The following is a 20,717-nucleotide window of genomic DNA, read 5'->3' as shown; positions in this document are numbered from 1 at the left end:
GAAAGTTATGGGAAATGCTGATAGAGCAAGTGAGAATGTGAAAGTTATGGGAAATGCTGATAGAGCAAGTGAGAATGTGAAAGTTATGGGAAATGCTGATAGAGCAAGTGAGAATGTGAAAGTTATGGGAAATGCTGATAGAGCAAGTGAGAATGTGGGAAAGTTATGGTTATGAAATGCTGATAGAGCAAGTGAGAATGTGAAAGTTATGGGAAATGCTGATAGAGCAAGTGAGAATGTGAAAGTTATGGGAAATGCTGATAGAGCAAGTGAGAATGTGAAAGTTATGGGAAATGCTGATAGAGCAAGTGAGAATGTGAAAGTTATGGGAAATGCTGATAGAGCAAGTGAGAATGTGAAAGTTATGGGAAATGCTGATAGAGCAAGTGAGAATGTGAAAGTTATGGGAAATGCTGATAGAGCAAGTGAGAATGTGAAAGTTATGGGAAATGCTGATAGAGCAAGTGAGAATGTGAAAGTTATGGGAAATGCTGATAGAGCAAGTGAGAATGTGAAAGTTATGGGAAATGCTGATAGAGCAAGTGAGAATGTGAAAGTTATGGGAAATGCTGATAGAGCAAGTGAGAATGTGAAAGTTATGGGAAATGCTGATAGAGCAAGTGAGAATGTGAAAGTTATGGGAAATGCTGATAGAGCAAGTGAGAATGTGAAAGTTATGGGAAATGCTGATAGAGCAAGTGAGAATGTGAAAGTTATGGGAAATGCTGATAGAGCAAGTGAGAATGTGAAAGTTATGGGAAATGCTGATAGAGCAAGTGAGAATGTGAAAGTTATGGGAAATGCTGATAGAGCAAGTGAGAATGTGAAAAATGCTTATGGGAAATGCTGATAGAGCAAGTGAGAATGTGAAAGTTATGGGAAATGCTGATAGAGCAAGTGAGAATGTGAAAGTTATGGGAAATGCTGATAGAGCAAGTGAGAATGTGAAAGTTATGGGAAATGCTGATAGAGCAAGTGAGAATGTGAAAGTTATGGGAAATGCTGATAGAGCAAGTGAGAATGTGAAAGTTATGGGAAATGCTGATAGAGCAAGTGAGAATGTGAAAGTTATGGGAAATGCTGATAGAGCAAGTGAGAATGTGAAAGATTAGAATGTGAAAGAAATGCTGATAGAGCAAGTGAGAATGTGAAAGTTATGGGAAATGCTGATAGAGCAAGTGAGAATGTGAAAGTTATGGGAAATGCTGATAGAGCAAGTGAGAATGTGAAAGTTATGGGAAATGCTGATAGAGCAAGTGAGAATGTGAAAGTTATGGGAAATGCTGATAGAGCAAGTGAGAATGTGAAAGTTATGGGAAATGCTGATAGAGCAAGTGAGAATGTGAAAGTTATGGGAAATGCTGATAGAGCAAGTGAGAATGTGAAAGTTATGGGAAATGCTGATAGAGCAAGTGAGAATGTGAAAGTTATGGGAAATGCTGATAGAGCAAATGCTGATAGAGAATGTGAAAGTTATGGGAAATGCTGATAGAGCAAGTGAGAATGTGAGAATGTAGAGCAAGTGAGAATGTGAAAGTTATGGGAAATGCTGATAGAGCAAGTGAGAATGTGAAAGTTATGGGAAATGCTGATAGAGCAAATGTGAAAGTTATGATAGAGCAAGTGAGAATGTGAAAGTTATGGGAAATGCTGATAGAGCAAGTGAGAATGTGAAAGTTATGGGAAATGCTGATAGAGCAAGTGAGAATGTGAAAGTTATGGGAAATGCTGATAGAGCAAGTGAGAATGTGAAAGTTATGGGAAATGCTGATAGAGCAAGTGAGAATGTGAAAGTTATGGGAAATGCTGATAGAGCAAGTGAGAATGTGAAAGTTATGAAATGCTGATAGAGCAAGTGAGAATGTGAAAGTTATGGAAATGCTGATAGAGCAAGTGAGAATGTGAAAGTTATGGGAAATGCTGATAGAGCAAGTGAGAATGTGAAAAATTGATAGAGCAAGTGAGAATGTGAAAGTTATGGAAATGCTGATAGAGCAAGTGAGAATGTGAAAGTTATGGGAAATGCTGATAGAGCAAGTGAGAATGTGAAAGTTATGGGAAATGCTGATAGAGCAAGTGAGAATGTGAAAGTTATGGGAAATGCTGATAGAGCAAGTGAGAATGTGAAAGTTATGGGAAATGCTGATAGAGCAAGTGAGAATGTGAAAGTTATGGGAAATGCTGATAGAGCAAGTGAGAATGTGAAAGTTATGGGAAATGCTGATAGAGCAAGTGAGAATGTGAAAGTTATGGGAAATGCTGATAGAGCAAGTGAGAATGTGAAAGTTATGGGAAATGCTGATAGAGCAAGTGAGAATGTGAAAGTTATGGGAAATGCTGATAGAGCAAGTGAGAATGTGAAAGTTATGGGAAATGCTGATAGAGCAAGTGAGAATGTGAAAGTTATGGGAAATGCTGATAGAGCAAGTGAGAATGTGAAAGTTATGGGAAATGCTGATAGAGCAAGTGAGAATGTGAAAGTTATGGGAAATGCTGATAGAGCAAGTGAGAATGTGAAAGTTATGGGAAATGCTGATAGAGCAAGTGAGAATGTGAAAGTTATGGGAAATGCTGATAGAGCAAGTGAGAATGTGAAAGTTATGGAAATGCTGATAGAGCAAGTGAGAATGTGAGTTACGGGAAATGCTGATAGAGCAAGTGAGAATGTGAAAGTTATGGAGAAATGCTGATAGAGCAAGTGAGAATGTGAAAGTTACGGAAATGCTGATAGAGCAAGTGAGAATGTGAAAGTTACGGGAAATGCTGATAGAGCAAGTGAGAATGTGAAAGTTATGGGAAATGCTGATAGAGCAAGTGAGAATGTGAGTTAGCAGAGCAAGTGAGAATGTGAAAGTTACGGAAATGCTGATAGAGCAAGAGAATGTGAAAGTTATGGGAAATGCTGATAGAGCAAGTGAGAATGTGAAAGTTACGGGAAATGCTGATAGAGCAAGTGAGAATGAGCAAAATGCTGAGAATGTGAAAATTACGGGAAATGCTGATTGAGCAAGTGAGAATGTGGAAATGCTGATTGAGCAAGTGAGAATGTGAAAGTTACGGGAAATGCTGATAGAGCAAGTGAGAATGTGAAAGTTACGGGAAATGCTGCTGCAGTAACTTGTAAAATTAGCATAAAGGTCAGACATCTTCAAAAGAAATCAAGAGCAAGACATTTTGTAAAGAAAAGAAAAAGATAAGTAGCCTTGCTTCAGAGTGAAATATGGATTCTAAGTCTGCTTTTGGTAAGGCAGCTGGTTTATGTGGCCCTGTTGATAAGAGTCTATACTGTGCATGTTGGTGTTTTAGATCAATGTGTCCTCTTATGTCTGATCTTGGAGATAGACCCTCTACACTAGAGTCTAATTCAGGGATGGAACTCCTGGACGTGGTCTACGCAAAACTAGACAAATTAACCTGATGTGAATTGCGATGCAAATGGTCTTCTCATGCCACACAGTCAGTTCCTCTTTGTTCTCGACTTACAAGAAAATGCCGGTGCTAGTTATGGGGAACTATTTTTACTTCCCTGCGCTAACCACATCCGTGAGGTCTCCAAATTATTCTTTAGAACTAAAACCAAGCTGACATGTACCATTAACTCACCAGTTGTCAGACATCATGGGAGCCATTCTATTTCTACTGATTGTGGGTCGGTCAATTTTCTGCTTTTTATTTGACCAACACATCCACAAGTCTGTTTAAAATATTTAACATATGCATGTGTGCAGTTCAACTTTTCTTTGTCTTCATTTAGCGCTACTCAAGGACCAAGGAGCAAGAGTTACTAGATGTGCGAATGGCTTTACTCAACCGAATTCCAATCCAGAGTTTCTGAATTGTATTGGTAATGATGGAGAATATGGTTATAATTTCCTGCAATGTATTTTGCTTTAGGAATGTGCTTTGATCAGTAATGTTGACCTCTGATAATCTCCACCATTAAACAGACCCTGTTTAGGAACATTCAACACTATGTACTGTTTAGTAGTGGGATGTTTTTTCTGAAGATAATCTAGTCTTTCTAAATTCACCTCTCATCTCCCTCATGTAGATATAAACGAGTGCTTAAATGAGAAGAACATCTGTAAAAGCTATTCAACATGCATCAACACCGTTGGATGCGACTACTATCAATGCTATTTTGGCTTCAGATCGCTTGGCTTTGAATCATGTGGTGGTCAATATAATCTTATTGAAAGTGTGACTGTGTTAACGTGTGAGGGATTATCACCCTCTCTTTGTAAACATACCATCTTTAATCATCTTTCCATCTCCACTACTTTTCCCTTTACCACTCTCTTTCTCTATCAGACATAGATGAGTGTGTTGAGAACCAACATTTTTGTGGGGAACGGGGAATCTGTGTCAATCAGCTGGGCAGCTACCTGTGCAAGTGTCCCACAGGATTCAGTAACTACGGCAACAGACAAACTCAGTGTACAGGTGAGAGACACATTTCCTCTTGGGTGCTGTTGTATTGGGTTTGTCTAAATACTCTAAGGTGGCTACCTTTTGTCTGTCTTCCATGTACTGGCTGACTGTACTGAAGCACCATAAAAGTCTATGTCAGGTTTTATACTGTACATAGTGTACATACAATGGTTTTTGAGGTAATATGTCTCCATGTTTTTACATTAGAGCTTAATTGTGACCAGTATGAAACACAGGCTGGACAGGTAAGGCTTTACTTTAGAATTATTACATTATTAATTGGGAAAAGGGTATTTTTCCATGATCTTGAAATGTTGTATGCATTTACCCACTAATGCACATGCCCCCCCTCCTCCCTCCCTCCCAGACTCTACCAGGCTTTGATAGTTTCTTGTCTCTGTTGAAAAACAACTGTTTGGTGTTGAGCAACTCTACGTTGCCTGGACCGACAAGACTGCTGCCAACTGGAGATGTGTTTTTGACAGTAAGTCACCACACAGAAACACACATGCAAACACAAGAGGTCGGCCGATGAATCGGTATCAGTATTGGCGTTGAAAAATCATAATCGGTCGACCTCTAACACACACGTACAAAACCCTTGTCTCTCTCTAGTTACTGGTTAATACCACTGATGTTGTTCAACTGGGCCTCCAGTCCAATGGTCACCATAGTAGCAGTGAAGTGACTAAGTTACTGAGGACGATTGAAATCTCATTCAGACTGATCGCTCCACTGCTGACAGAGAACGTGACCAGGATAGAGACCAACCACACCGGTAACATAAACACACTGAGCACACGCTGACCACATATTTACCATTTACTGACTACCTCGCAGGTACCTTTATTGAACACGATGGGAGACAGAGAGCTGGTTTCAAGCGCAGGGTGCAGCAGGTGTTTATTTGTAAGGGACCACAGGAGGCGGCAGACAGTTGGGTCCAGTGGCAGGCAGAAGGTCTTACACAAAAAATCAAAAAAGGCAACAGTACAGGCAGGGAAAAGACTAGTAACGTCCGGGAGATCAGGCAATAGGTTGATAAGAGGAAATCCCATAGGCTAAAGTACAGGCAGGGAATAGACAAAAGGCATCGTTAGTTTTTGCCTGCCTCACTATCATACACAGGAGGATAGGATTAAATTACACATGCAAAAACAGAGCTCCTAATAGAAGTGTATCACAAAACAAACACCTCACAATGATGAGGTGCAAAGAACTGAACTAAATTGTGAGTGATAATGACATACAGGTGTGTGAACAGGTGATCAGAATTCAGGTGATTGGGATCTGGAGATTGAGCTGTGTTCAGGGGATCTATGTGATTGAGAGTGTGAGCTGGAAAGTGAGCTGCATTCAGGGGATTTTCGTGTTTGGGAGTGTGAGTTGGAAGCAGACGTTACAGTACCACAGGAAGACCACTATCTGAGCACCATACTGACAATAAACAGAGCACTAACAAGCACATTACATTGTGTCAACTTAAAATATAATTAATGCAATACTGTGTTCTTTCAGTAATGGTGATTTCTGCTCTGTGTTGATTTTGTCAATAAAAACAGAGGTTGAGATTATGGTGAGGAGAGACAAGACTCCACCTAAAGGACCAGTCAGCCTAACCAATGAGAACACTCAACTTGACACCACCTGGGAGACGGTGGTTGGAGATTACCAGAATTACCTAGGTAGCCACAGTCCTACAGTACCATTCATCTGCTCAAAATATTACTAAAGACATACATTGATGGATTCACTTGGGATATTGTGAGTTGTACATGTTCTTGTATTAGGCCTTATGTTTTCTTGTATTGTTTTTTTGTGTGCAGGGTTTGCGTATGTCGTTCTGCTCAACTATAGGAATCTGGATAGTCTGAAGGACAACACTTCTCATCAGAGCCAGCAGCTCATGTCCAGTGCTGCGACAGTTTCCGTTAGCAACTCCAACACAACATACCTGCCCCAACAGGTTAATCTCACCTTCCATCACCTGCAGGTAACACTTGTCTCTACTTAATAGTTTCTGACTGTCAGTAAAACATGTTTTTCATTGATATATTTTCCATGAAGTCACATTCTTTCCTCAATTTACTGAGTCTAAATGGAATTGACCCCAACCCATATACACTGTGTCCTAGTCCAGTGATGTTGACCCCACCTGTGTTTATTGGTCGGATGAGAATGGACCGGGGGTGTGGTCTGGGCGGGGTTGCACCTTAGTGATTTCGAACTCCACGCACACTGTGTGCTCCTGCAACCATCTCAGCACATTCGCTCTGCTGAAGGGAATCCATCAGGGACAGGTAAAGAGAACACTAACCTGTTTTCCATCTCACCTTTTTATGCGAGTAAAGTACATGTAATTTAAAAAATGTCATGACAGGCCTGATGGAAACAGAAAATGTTTCGAAAACTTTAATTGTCAAGAAACCAAAATAAGCTAGACAAGGTGGGATCTTTTTGTGTCTGTAAAAATATTTATGCAAGACATGTCTGTGGAAACGCTTTTAAGGCCAAATATTGATATAATAACCATGATATGGAAGTAAACTTGGAGTCGCACTATGCCGTGTGTGGTCTTCCCACTATGACTTGTCGGGAAAGCATGCAGTTTATTAGGCAACAGATTAAATATGTTTATGTTGAACTTCACAGGGTGGTGAATGTGCATGATGATGAGTTTGATGCTGCTTTCAAATAGCGCTGTGGGCTTAAGCGCTCGTGACAATACCGGAGTGGGCACATTTGCTATAAAGTTCAAAAAATAATTGTGAGAAAACCCTCAGTAGAGTCGAAAATGCCATGTAAACCCATTTAACTTGCATTTTTTTCGGTACATGGACATTTTACCGCAAAGGGTATTTTTATCTGCACTATGTCATCAAGTACAGCCTTTTATCCGCAACAAGTCAATGTGATGGAAACACCTCTCTGGTGGGAAAATGCACATATTGTTTTAATGCTGATTTTAGAGTATTCCCATGTAAATCTGTTGCCAAATGGATGGAAACTTACTGTAGCTAGTGTAGCACATCTGAAGAGGGAGAAAATATATTCCCAGATATCTGTGTCAGAGACTATCTTTGGCTCATCTTCAAATGTTCATGTTTTAAACTACTAAATGTAATTGTTTGATTCATTTGTGACATTATTTAGGGGAGTTTGATACTTGTTGAGTGCTTAAGTTAAGTGCTGTTGTTTGATATGTTCATACTGTCTAGATGGTGTGTGTCTGATGCTTGTTATTCCTCTTCGGCAGGGAAGCGGGCAGCTGTCGTTGGTGATGTGGGTGGGTGTTTTTGTGGCACTGACCTGTGTGTTCCTGTCCCTGATCACCACCCTGTGGTGTCGCTTTGTCAGCCGCAAACGCCGTGGAGGACACCGGCAGCAACAGGATGTACAGCTACATAGAAAATAAGACATGGATTTGAACTATTTGTGTTCTAAGAAAAGCTTTACTTGGAATTAATTTGTAACATTGTCTCTTGGCTTGCAAGGACATCCACATGCCAGCAATTAAAAAAAAAAAAGTATTATAAAATGTATCAAAAAAAACTAAAATATAAGAACACAACTTTATATTAATAGATATACAATATCTCATGTATAGAACTCTTAGTTCTAGACTGTAGCATATGAGCTCTTAACTATATGTCAAAATACATACGTCATTTTAGGCTCACGAGTTTTACTTATAATTTGTGGCATGAATCTTCCTAGAATAGTGGTATATCCACCCAACGCTGCATTTGTCAAGTATCAAGCCACTTTGTTGTTGTTGTAACTATTTTCTGAGAGCTAATTAAGTGAAAATAATATTTGGCCCTGTCATTCAATCATCTTGCAATATTTTGCTCCAATCTGATTCAAATATCTAAATACAATTGGTCCCTTTCTTCAGCAATAAAGCTATACCATACTGAAAGTACAATGTATTTTACCATTGCTCTACCAAAACATATATTTTTTTGCCTGCCCACATGTTGTAAAGACTTCCAAACACCCAAACTGACTTAAACCAGAAAGTGCCCTAACAAGAGCCAATGAAATACAACAACCCTCCAGACAAAGTGGGCTGTGATTGTTCATTGTGCCTTCCTGCTAGCCACCGCTGGTTGATGGCCTTAGTGCTGGCACGCAGTTTGCGCAGACGCAGTTGTTGCAGCCTCCGCTGCAGGGCTTTGGGGAGCTTGCCTCCCTTGGATGGGATCTCCTTCAGCCTCTGCTTGGGGGGGTTTGTGAGGCGGAACTCACAGATGGTGGGGTAGTGGTTGTACATCACACGGCAGGTATGTGTGGAAGTGTTATAGCCCTCGGCACTCACCGTGACCTCGTACTCACCCGGGTTCAGCAGGCGCCAGTAGTCCCCGTCAGGTACTACAGTAGGGGCAGGACACAAAATGGCTACTGGTAAGTGGTTGACTTCTTTAGCCTACTAATTTCATAACATATTCCTGTAGTGCCATCTAGGGGCAATTTGACAGCATAATTTATAGGTTTTCTTGTATCATTTATTGACATAAAAAATGTTGCATGTGAGGAGGGAGGGAGCCCATCTGATCTAATATGGTGGTCTATGGCATCCACGTTCTATTATAGCATCCTCAATGCCAGCCTCTGTGTATTTGTCTCTGATTACACCCTTGCGTCCTCTATGGACCTTCAATACAAAGCAAAAATATAGAGTTAGGATCAACAACACCATCGTGTTGTGTTTACCTGCACTAGACACTATTGATGGACGAACCTACTCCATGTAGACCGGTAAAGACTCTGTTGTTCTCCCACTTGATGGGCAGCTCACTGGCATCACAGGACAACTCCACTGTTACAGTGGACAGCTCCACAGTTACACACTAACACGAGAGAAGAAGCTGTGGTGATTGCTCTTTATCAGCTCCGTGCACTCTATCCAATCATACACTCTTAGAGAAAAGGGTTCCAAAAGGGTTCTTGCGGTGTCCCCATAGGAGGACCCTTTTAGGTTTTGGATTCCATGTAGAACCCTATGTGAAAAGGGTTCTACACGGAACCCAAAAGGTTCTTCTTTCTACCTGGAACCAAAAGGGTTCTATCTAGAAGCAAAAAGGGTTGTCGTGTCTGTGACTGTCATTAAATGTGAAGACTGTTATTTTATCAATTCTCTATGTGTAATTATTATTACGTGATTAAACTAATCATGTAAACTTTAATTAACTAGGAAGTCGGGGCACCACTGGAAAATGTTTATAGAGTCTCTATTTCCCGAATTGACTCTTCAGATATTTTCATATCTTATCGATAAGTAATTCTCATTAATGTATTGTACCTCATCAGTTCTCATTACTGAATGTCACAAACCCTTGAATATCTGCACGAACCCTAGCCTAAATGATGAATCAGCGATCTACAAATTGGCTTAATTATTTATTTACTAACTAACTAAATAATCACAGAAATACATAATCACACACACAATTAGTTATACAAGGGTTACTACATGATACAAAGACAAAGTCCCCAGCGGATGAAACCGATATGATGGCTTGGTAGACAAAGGAAAGGGGATGTGGACCGCTCAAGAGCGGGAAACTCATAGCTGATAACTACACTCATAGATATTGCTACTGCCTTATATGAACAACTGCTCATTCGAAAATGTATGGTGTTTGTCTTGCTGTCTCTCTCTGTGGTCACCGGTCTGTCTGCTGGAGAGTCAATCGACAGAAAGTCTCTGGTTGTGTTCATAATGGATATGTCAGGCGTACCCATGGTTGTCGCATAGGATGGATGTTTCGGTGGTGTCTGTATTCTTCTCCTAGGCTTTGTACATTTCCAGCTGCAGACTGGTAGTTCGACGGCCTAGGATTTCTTACTTCTTGAATTGAATTGATAGTCTCAGAATTAAACCATTTCCAGCGGTGTAGCCAATGCTCTACGCTGTATGGTCCCATCCTTTGGTAGAGTTGTAGTGCCTAACCATTTCAACAGGTAGTGTCATCTCCATATTTTCTGGTCTGATGGCCTATAGAATTGTAGCAATTCCAATGTGGGGAATCCATCCTGGCGTTCTCTGACTTAATGTAAATTTTGTAGGAAGTGGTTTTATACTCTGTGGAAGAAGGGGTGGTTCTATGATGCCTAATGTGATGTTTGGGCTCACGGGGTGTGGTCACTGACTAGTTAAACATTATATGAAAATCCATACTCTCATTTAGAAGGTTCACATTACATCTTTTCACAAAGAGTGTCATGTTTAATCACATATGTTTCACAATATTTATATGTAAACCTGACAGCTGGGAAATGTACACTTTTAGAGATACAGTTATGTGCATTTCCTGTCCTTCATGAGATCATCAAATGAAACACACTCGACATGACTGTCCCTTAAGTGTCCACGGACCATTCCCACATTCCCAAAAATATAAATATTGTTTAATTATTCAAACTTTTGATGTCCAAGCGTCACTCTGTGTTCCACAGTTTACATTCCAATCTCGAACACAACAGAGCATAGAGGGAGCGTATTTTATGACCGCCCATAAAACAGCAGACTTCCTGCTCTCCCCCTCTACGAGAGAGAGCACACTGTAGAGCGGATCCACAGTAACCTGATTCTTCAGATCGTCACAGGAGAGTTATGGCAGGGTTCTCCAAATGGTTCTCCCATGGGGACAGCCAAAGAACCCTTTTAGGTTCTAGATAGCAGCCAGAATCTCCAGACAGCAGATCTGCCCTTTACGCAGCGCCTCCGACTTGTTTACATAAAACAACACGTCCCCAATGTTATGTTGGAATAACCCTTGGCCCTAAGCCCTTTATGGAGTGGCCACTTGCTGATGTTTTTATAGTGTCAATCACTCGAGTCTGCCACTTTTTTCGGCAAGATTAGAATTGATACGATCAGAGTGAACTTGTATCCAAACTGCATCTTGTCAATATTCCATAACCCATTTGTGAGCATCTTGTGTCTCCCGTGACAGTTGTTTTGAAACACTGCCAGACAGACACACTCTGGTAATAGATAATGAGAAAGTTGTATAAAACTAAACAGCAACGAAGCACACATGTCTCCACTCACAAGTGACTTGATAAGCTGATTGTGGCCTGGCTGCTCAATGTGTCTGCTAGCTACTATTTGCTAGCTTCATTAACCTTTGTGACTAGGGGGCAGTATTTTCATTGTTGGAAAAATAACGTTCCCGTAGTAAACGGGATATTTTGTCAGGACAAGATGCTAGAATATGCATATCATTGACAGCTTAGGGTAGAAAACTCTAAAGTTTCCAAAATGTAAAAATATTGTCTGTGAGTATAACAGAACTGATATTGCAGGCGAAAGCCTGAGAAAAATCCAATCCGGAAGTGCCTCATGTTTTGAAAGCGCTGCGTTCCAATTCGTCCCTATTGAGCAGTGAATGCGCTATCAACCAGATTACTTTTTCTCCGTATTCCCCAAGGTGTCTACAGCATTGTGACGTAGTTTTACGCATTTATGTTGAAGAATACCCGTAAGCGGCTAAATTGCGCAACTGGTCACCTGATGGCTCCCAGAGTGATTCTCGCGTAAAATACAGAGGTAGCCATTATTCCAATCGGTCCTACTGAAAAACCATATCCCGGTGGATATATTATCGAATAGATATTTGAAAAACACCTTGAGGACGCAACAGACAAAAAATCTTACTAGAAAATATTCATATTCATGAAATCACAAGTGAAATATATTCAAACACAGCTTAGCCTTTTGTTAATCACCCTGTAATCTCAGATTTTGAAAATATGCTTTACAGCCAAAGCAAGACAAGCATTTGTGTAAGTTTATCGATAGCCTAGCATAGCATTATGCCTAGCTAGCAGCAGGCATTGTGGTCATAAAAATCAGAAAAGCAATCAAATTAAATAATTTACCTTTGATGAACTTCGGATGTTTTCACTCACGAGACTCCCAGTTAGATAGCTAAATGTTGTTTTTTTGTAGCCAAAAATAGCTCCGTTAGTTCTTCACATTTCGCTGAGAAAACGACCGGAAATTGCAGTCACGACAACACCGAAAAATATTCCAAATTAGCTCCATAATATCAACAGAAACATGGGAAACGTTGTTTATAATCAATCCTCAAGGTGTTTTTCAAATATCTATTTGATAAAATATCACCAGGACAGAGCTTTTTTCAGTAAGACCGGGTGGAAAAATGACTACCTCTGTCTTTTGCGCGAGAAATACACAAAGAGCCATCAGGTGGACACTGAAGCAATGTTGTCGCTCAGGCTCATTTTTCAAAATAAAAGCCTGAAACTATGTTTTGTGATACTAGACACATTAAGGAAGCCATAGAAAAGGAATCTCGTTGATATCCCATTCACTGCTCAATAGGGGAGCATAGGCATAGGATAATTTAGAAACCGCTGTGTTCCTGATTGGATTTTTCTCATTCTTTTGCCTGCAATATCAGTTCTGTTATACTCACAGACAATATCTTTACAATTTTGGAAACTTTAGAGTGTTGTCTATGCTAAACTGTCAATTATATGCATATTCTTTTTTCTGGTCCTGAAAAATAGCCAGTTTACTTTGGGACGTTATTTTTCCCCAAAAATAAAAGATCCCTAGATTCAACAAGTTAAACTACAGTCTGGCTTAATCTCTGCCAAGAGAGTTGGAGATGAACAAATATTTACAGTCAAAAACCATTGAAAGCTTTTTACTCCATACAAAACAGGCCAAGAATTTCCAGTGTTGACATATTAAGAAGACTAGTCACCCTCTATATAATAGGGTTTTCCTCTCTATTCCAGTGTGCAGGCTAACCAGTTCTTCATCTATGCTGAGGCATTCCTGGCTATCTCCCTTCCATTATAAGTACTGTAGGTAAGGGGTATTAGTGGTTGCCAGTACTGGCAGACTGATTCAACACTTTAGACCTGTCAGTGTAGACAAGGGTTAACTCCAGTCTCTGAGAGCATACAGTACAAAGTACTATAGCAGTGGTACTGTAGATACGTTATGTAGTATTGCCTTAAGATAAAACTTCATAAACTGGAGTAGGTCTATATCTACTTACCCAGCTCATGCTTTCCAGGGCTGTCAGAGATCTCCATGACCTACATCTTGAGGCCCATGTGGCTCTTCCCGATGCTGTAGATACGGGTGATGTCAGGACAGGACTCGGTCACTGACTTCATGAGCTGAGGAGGGACAGAGTTAAATGGTACTGAGCATTATGGTGTTGTCTGGTGGGCAGAAGTCTTCCATTCCTGTGGGACCCCAGGGTGTGCACATTTTTGGGGGACAGATTTCTTTGTTGTTGTTGCACCCACAGGGTCCATCAGGAATGGATTGGGTAACACTGCCTTATGATGGTTAAGTGCAGCGGAGGCTGGTTAGGGGAGGATGGCTCATAATAATGGTTAGAACGGAGCAAATGCAATGTCATCAAAGACATGGAAACCATTCTACTAATTCTGCTCCAGTCATTACCACGAGCCCGTTCTCCCCAATTAAGGTGCCACCAACCTCCTGTGGTTAAGTGTGAGGAGAAAGTATGTACAGTAGAGTTTTATTACTTTACAAATAGATCCAAGTCTTGGATTAGTTTGCAGAGCACATGGGGAGAGTGTGGTGTGTGTGTGGACACATGAGCCCAGTGTTATATCATAATGGTCAGATTCACCTCAAGCTCTTTACTGAGCGGTGGTGGCAGTGTAGTGAGGAGGGGAAAAGAAGATTTTTTTAAAATAATATTTGTTTTTCGGTGAGACTGAGGGAGGTAGCTACAACCACAAACCCTCTGCTTCCAGGACAGCTCAGTCAAGCACCACACAGTGTAGATTGAATGGAAGAGAGGGAGTTTCTTTCCAACTGTTGCATGCAATGGATGCCTATGCTCTTAGAAAAAAGGCTTCCAAAAGCGTTCTTCTCCTGTTCCCATAGCAGAACACTTTTTGGTTCCATGTAGAACACAATTGTGGAAAGGGTCCTAGATGGACCCAAAAGGGTTCTACCTGGAACCAAAAAGGATTCTTCAAAGGGTTATCCTATGGGGACAGCCAAAGAACCCTTTAAGGTTCTAGATAGCACCTTTGTAAGGTCCCTACTGCACTTATTTGGAGTGCACAAGATCACAACATTTTAGCCAGTGTATGATTTATTTTCAAGTCACTGTGTAGTTCTAAAATATGGTGAGTCAGTTGTTTAGAATGGTAATATGATTGATTATCTACCTAGAAACTGCCTGGCTCTATTCTTATTGGTCTGAAGTTTGCTAATTGTTAGAGGAAAACAGGAAGTAGTTGAGTGGTCGCGTTTCACTGCTTAGATGTTGCCAGATCTTAAAATGCCTGGAAATGTATTTTACTTATCAGCATACATCATATGATATAGCAATCTGTCAGTCAATGACACAGTCGATGATGTGGCACACAATGCAACCGATGGTTGATGCATGCAAAGTCTAAGCAGTGGAACGCAACAGATATATGGCTGTGAATATGGTCAGTTCCATAGAGATGTATAGAGGGCTCTTGTCCCCAAAAGGTATTTTTAATCTAACCACGTCATATGTTATAGCAATCTGGTGCCGGATGACACAGTCGATGATATGGCATGCAACCATTGGTTGATGCATGCAACTTCTAAGCAGGGAAACGCGACCTATGCTGAGTTTATAACCAAGTGGAAAGGTGGTAATTACCAGTCATAAATACCAGTTGGATGCATTCAAATGCTTTGACCTCGTTGAGAAACGTCAATTGATTAACCTCTTGATGCTACCCATCCCGGATCCGGGATCGTGACTACGGCTCAAGCTCATTAGCATAACGCAAAATGTGAAAAAATATTCTTAGACATATTTAACCTCCACACCTACACAAGTCCAATAGCTCAAATGAAAGATAAACACCTTGTTCATCTACCCAGCAAGTCAGATTTCTAAAATGTTTTACGGCGAAAACATAGCACACATTTATATTAGACCACCACCGAAACAAAATGCAAGCAGCGGCCATTTTGTCCCAGAAAATATAAAATTTAAAAGTAGGATTAAAAAATAAATAATTCACTAACCTTTTGAAAATCTTCATCAGATGACAGTAATATTACATGTTACACAGTACATTTTTTTTTTTCAATAATATGCCATTAATATCCATAAATCTCTGTTTACAATGACGACATTTCAAAAATGCTACTCAAAATGTCCGGAGAAATTATGATAGCTCGGACAGATAACGTCAGATAACAAGCAATAAACATGACTAAATATACATGTTCTACATATAGTTACAAAGATACACTTCTTCTTAATACAACCGCTGTGTTACATTTATTTTTAACGTTACAGAATTCGTTCACTAGTCTATGCTATGAGTCGGCGCTCAGATATTAGCAGTGTCTCCTCTACGTTTGGAGTCCACAGAAACCCAAAATAACCACATAAATATTCCCTTACCTTTGATGTTCTTCGATCAGAAGACGTAGAAGGAGTCATACTTACCCAATACATCGTTTGGTTTCAAGTTGTGCGTCTTTGTATTAGCATATGCTAACAGCTTCAGCTGAAATGCACCCAAAATAACTTCTGCTCCTTCTGGTCCCGCACTCTTGCGCAATCAAACTTCAAAATTACATATTATATGTTGACTAAACTGGTCAAACTAAGTGCAGAATCGAGCAAAATGATGTTTTTATCATGTAAAACAATGATCATCGCGAACAAACGAACCGGCTTCAACTGGTGTCTATTGGAAAAGAACGTTCCCCAAATCGGCCGCGCGCAATAGAGTGCATGTATGTGAGAGTGAACCGGGCATTTTCGCCCGCCAAAGGATGAGGGAGCGCGAAATTCAAACAATGAACGTGCCAATTGAAAGCAGACATCGCGCTGAACAAATACATACTGTTCCCAGATCGGTAGCTGCCTGGGAAGGGTGGGGGCGATGACGTCAAAGTTGACCCAACTTTTCTCTTGACAAGAGAGAGTTTGGGAGAAAGGCTGCCCTGAGAGTTCTGCTTTACATACAGACATAATTTAAACGGTTTTAGAAACTTTAGAGTGTTTTCTATTCAATAATTATTATTATATGCATATATTAGCAATTTTGGAAAAAATATTTTCAGTTTACTATGGGCACGCACTTCCTCCAACGGGGGCAGTATTGAGCCATAAGCTCAAGAGGTTAATGGCCAACCATAAACTAAAAGTACAGCTAACATGCTTGTAAACAAATGATAGTGTTAAAAAAATGAATAGATTGCTTTTTATAAATAATGTTATGTTGTTACATTTTTTTACTGTCAAAAAGGCTGTTAATCGAGGTAATTTCCGTAGTAGGTGACGTCAGAGGTCAACATGTGGAAGAAATCGGCCCTCGTTGCGTGCGCCGCCGGACTGGGGACCCTCGTTGCGTGCCCCGGACTGGGGACCCTCGTTGCGTGCCCCGGACTGGGGACCCTCGTTGCGTGCCCCGGACTGGGGACCCTCGTTGCGTGCCCCGGACTGGGGACCCTCGTTGCGTGCCCCGGACTGGAGACCGTCGCTGGAGGCTCCGGACTGGAGACTGTCGCTGGAGGCTCCGGACTGGAGACTGTCGCTGGAGGCTCCGGACTGGGGACCGTCGCTGGAGGCTCCGGACTGGGGATCGTCGCTGGAGGCTCCGGACTGGAGGCCGTTGTTGGCGGTTTCGTGACATGGATCATCACTGGAGGCTTCGTGCCATGGATCATCACTGGAGGCTTCTTGCCATGGATCATCACTGGTGGGAGGAGACGTATAGGCAGCCTGGTGCGTGGGGCTGCCACAGGGCCCACCAGGCTGGGGAGACATACAGGAGGTTTGGTTCTCTGCGGAGGCACCGGATACACTGGGCCGTGGAGGCGCACTGGGGTTTTGAGTGCAGAGCCTGCACAACCCGCCCTGGCTGGATGGTATCTTCACCCTGCAAATGCGGGGTGCTGGCACAGGACGCACTGGGCTGTGCAGACGCACCAGAGACACAGTGCGCAGAGCATACCCAGCCAAAACATAGAAATACAAAAAAATAGAAAACAGAACATAGAATGCCCACCCAAATCACACCCTGACCAAACCAAATAGAGACATAAAAAGACTCTATAAGGTCAGGGCGTGTCACTCACCTCGGATTAGACAAAAAAAATTCAACAACAAGCAGGATGATATACTCCAAAACACCCCACAGGGCAGGCATATGAATTATTCGCAAAGGAAGCAACGCAGAGGACGAAGAGCCGGATGCCTTGTCCGGACCCGCAAAAAGCAAGTGGGAAAGCTGCCATTATCGTCAATATTACTCGCCAACGTGCAATCATTGTACGATAAACTAGACGAGGTACGTTCACAAATTTCCTGCCAACGGGACATCAAAAACTGTTATATCCTATGTTTCACGGAATCGTGGCTGAATGACGACATGGATGTTTAGCTAGCGGGATATACGCTGCACCGGCAGGATAGAACAGCACACTCCGGTAAGACGAGGGGGGGCGGGGTCTGTGCATATTTGTAAACAACAGCTGGTGCATGAAATCTAAGTCTCTAGATTTTGCCCGCCTGAAGTAGAGTATATTGTGATAAATTGCAGGCCACACTACTTGCCTAGAGAGTTCTCAGCTCTACTTTTCGTGGCTGTTTATCTACCAAACAGATACGGGCACTAAGACCGCACTCAGTCAGCTGTATAAGGAAATAAGCAAACAGGAAACAGCTCACCCAGAGGCGGCACTCCTAGTGGCCAGAGACTTTAATGCAGGGAAACTTAAATCAGTTCTACCAAATCTCTATCAACATGTTAAATGTACAACCAGAGGGAAAAAACATTCTAGATCACCTGTCCTCCACACACAGAGACGCGTACAAAGCTCTCCCTCGCCCTCCATTTGCAAATCCGACCACAACTCTAACCTCCTGACTCCTGCTTACAAGCAAAAATTAAAGCAGGAAGCACCAGTGACTCGGTCTATAAAAAAGTGGTCAGATGAAGCAGATGCTAAACTACAGGACTGTTTTGCTATCACAGACTGGAACATGTTCCGGGATTCTTCCGATGACATTGAGGAATACACCACATCAGTCACTGGCTTTATCAATAAGTGCATTGAGGACGTCGTCCCCACAGTGACTGTACTTACATACCCCAACCAGAAGCCATGAATTACAGGCAACATTCGTACTGAGCTAAAGGGTAGAGCTGCCGTTTCAAGGTGCGCGACTCTAACCCTGAAGCTTACAAGAAATCCCCCTATGCCCTGCGACGAACCATCAAACAGGCAAAGCGTCAATACAGGGCTAAGATTGAATCATACTCCACCGGCTCCGACGCTCGTCGGATGTGGCAGGGCTTGCAAACTATTACAGACTACAAAGGGAAGCACAGCCGCGAGCTGCCCAGTGACACGAGCCTACCAGACGAGCTAAATCACTTCTATGCTCGCTTCGAGGCAAGCAACACTGAGGCATGCATAAGAGCATCAGCTGTTCCGGATGACTGTGTGATCACCCTCTCCATAGCCGACGTGAGTAAGACCTTTAAACAGGTCAACATACACAAGGTTGCGGGGCCAGACGGATTACCAGGACGTGTGCTCCGGGCATGTGCTGACCAACTGGCAGGTGTCTTCACTGACATTTTCAACATGTCCCTGATTGAGTTTGTAATACCAACATGTTTCAAGCAGACCACCATAGTCATGTGCCCAAGAACACAAAGGCAACCTGCCTAAATGACGACAGACCCGTGGCACTCATGTCCGTAGCCATGAAGTGATTTGAAAGGCTGGTAATGGCTCACATCAACACCATTATCCCAGAAACCCTAGACCCACTCCAATTTACCGCCCAAACAGATCCACAGATGATGCAATCACTAGTACACTCCACACTGCCCTTTCCCACCTGGACAAAAGGAACACCTATGTGAGAATGCTATTCATTGACTACAGCTCAGCGGTCAACACCATAGTACCCTCAAAGCTCATCACTGAGCTAAGGAACCTGGGACTAAACACCTCCCTCTGCAACTGGATCCTGGACTTCCTGACGGGCCGCTCCCAGGTGGTGAGGGTAGGTAGCAACACATCTGCCACGCTGATCCTCAACACTGGAGCCCCCAGGGGTGCGTGCTCATTCCTCTCCTGTACTCCCTGTTCACTCACGACTGCATGGCCGGGCACGATTCCAACACCATCATTAAGTTTGCAAACGACACAACAGTGGTAGGCCTGATCACCAACAACGATGAGACAGCCTATAGGGGGGTGGGCAGAGACCTGGTTGGGTTGTGCCAGAATAACAACCTATCCCTCAACGTAACCAAGATTAAGGAGATGATTGTCGACTACAGGAAAAGGAGCACCGAGCATGCCCCCATTCTCATCGACGGGGCTATAGTGGAGCAGATTGAGAGCTTCAAGTTCCTTGGTGCCCACATCAACAACAAACTAGAATGGTCCAAACACACCAAGACAGTCGTGAAGAGGGCACGACAAACCTATTCCCCCTCAGGAAACTAAAAAGATTTGGTATGGGTCCTGAGATCCTCAAAAGGTTCTACAGCTGCAACATTGAGAGCATCCTGACCGGTTGCATCACTGCCTGGTATGGCAATTGCTCGGCCTCCGACCGCAAGGCACTGCAGAGGGTAGTGCGTACAGCCCAGTACATCACTGGGGCAAAGCTGCCTGCCATCCAGGACCTCTACACTAGGCAGTGCCAGAGGAAGGCCCTAAAATTGTCAAAGACCCCAGCCACCCCAGTCATAGACTGTTCTCTCTACTACCGCATGGCAAGCGGTACTGGATCGCCAAGTCTAGGACAAAAGGCTTCTCAACAGTTTTTACCCCAAGCCATAAGACTCCTGAACAGGTAACCAAATGGTTACCCAGACTATTTGCATTGTGCCTCCCCCAACCTCTCTTTTTACCCTGCTGCTACTCTGTTTATCTTATATGCATAGTCACTTTAACTATACATTCATGTACATACCACCTCAATTGGCCCGACCAACCAGTGCTCCCACACATTTGCTAACCGGGCTATTTGCATTGTGTCCCACCAACCAACCCCTCTTTTAGGCTACTGCTACTCTCTGTTCATCATTTTGCATAGTCACTTTAACCATACCTATATGTAGCGATCGCCCCCTCCAACCACTAGCCATTCGCCTAGGGCTAAGCGGATGGCGAGCACAGGTGTGATTTCCCATCATAGATTCACGTTCCGACGGCGACAGGCGATGAAAATACGCGCAGAGGTGGACGCTGTCGTCAGAGAGGAGCGCTGAAAAGGGGC

The 20,717-nt window shown here is 42.5% G+C and overlaps 2 protein-coding genes across 4 annotated transcripts in view; both read left to right on the top strand.

The window, feature by feature from the left end:
* The window catches only part of LOC112220643 (adhesion G protein-coupled receptor E5-like), a 30,445-nt gene extending 22,092 nt beyond the window's left edge, over positions 1–8,353 (top strand). The window contains exon 12 of the transcript XR_006079560.1: positions 7,935–8,353. The gene's annotated coding sequence lies outside the window, so the exon portion shown is untranslated. The remainder of the gene's footprint in view (positions 1–7,934) is intronic.
* On the top strand, positions 3,507–7,989 carry LOC112220978 (adhesion G protein-coupled receptor E5). Of its 3 annotated transcripts, none has more exons than XM_024383011.2 (10): positions 3,507–3,649; positions 3,755–3,844; positions 4,312–4,443; positions 4,639–4,676; positions 4,799–4,915; positions 5,047–5,209; positions 5,994–6,116; positions 6,258–6,397; positions 6,567–6,731; positions 7,688–7,989. In XM_024383011.2, the coding sequence occupies exons 1-10, from the start codon at positions 3,619–3,621 to the stop codon at positions 7,844–7,846; spliced, it is 1,158 nt and encodes a 385-aa protein (XP_024238779.1). In that variant the 5' UTR covers positions 3,507–3,618; the 3' UTR covers positions 7,847–7,989. The 3 variants fall into 3 exon arrangements, with proteins under 3 accessions (XP_024238779.1, XP_024238780.1, XP_024238778.1); XM_024383010.2 differs by having other exon boundaries at positions 3,518–3,649; positions 6,258–6,424; XM_024383012.2 differs by lacking the exon at positions 6,567–6,731 and having other exon boundaries at positions 3,510–3,649.
* Positions 8,354–20,717: the final 12,364 nt, after the last annotated feature.

The sequence above is a fragment of the Oncorhynchus tshawytscha genome, linkage group LG21 (assembly GCF_018296145.1).
Source record: "Oncorhynchus tshawytscha isolate Ot180627B linkage group LG21, Otsh_v2.0, whole genome shotgun sequence".
Classification (NCBI taxonomy): Eukaryota; Metazoa; Chordata; class Actinopteri; order Salmoniformes; family Salmonidae; genus Oncorhynchus; species Oncorhynchus tshawytscha.
Note: the sequence above shows the minus strand (reverse complement) of the source record. Positions and strands in the feature narration are given on the sequence as shown.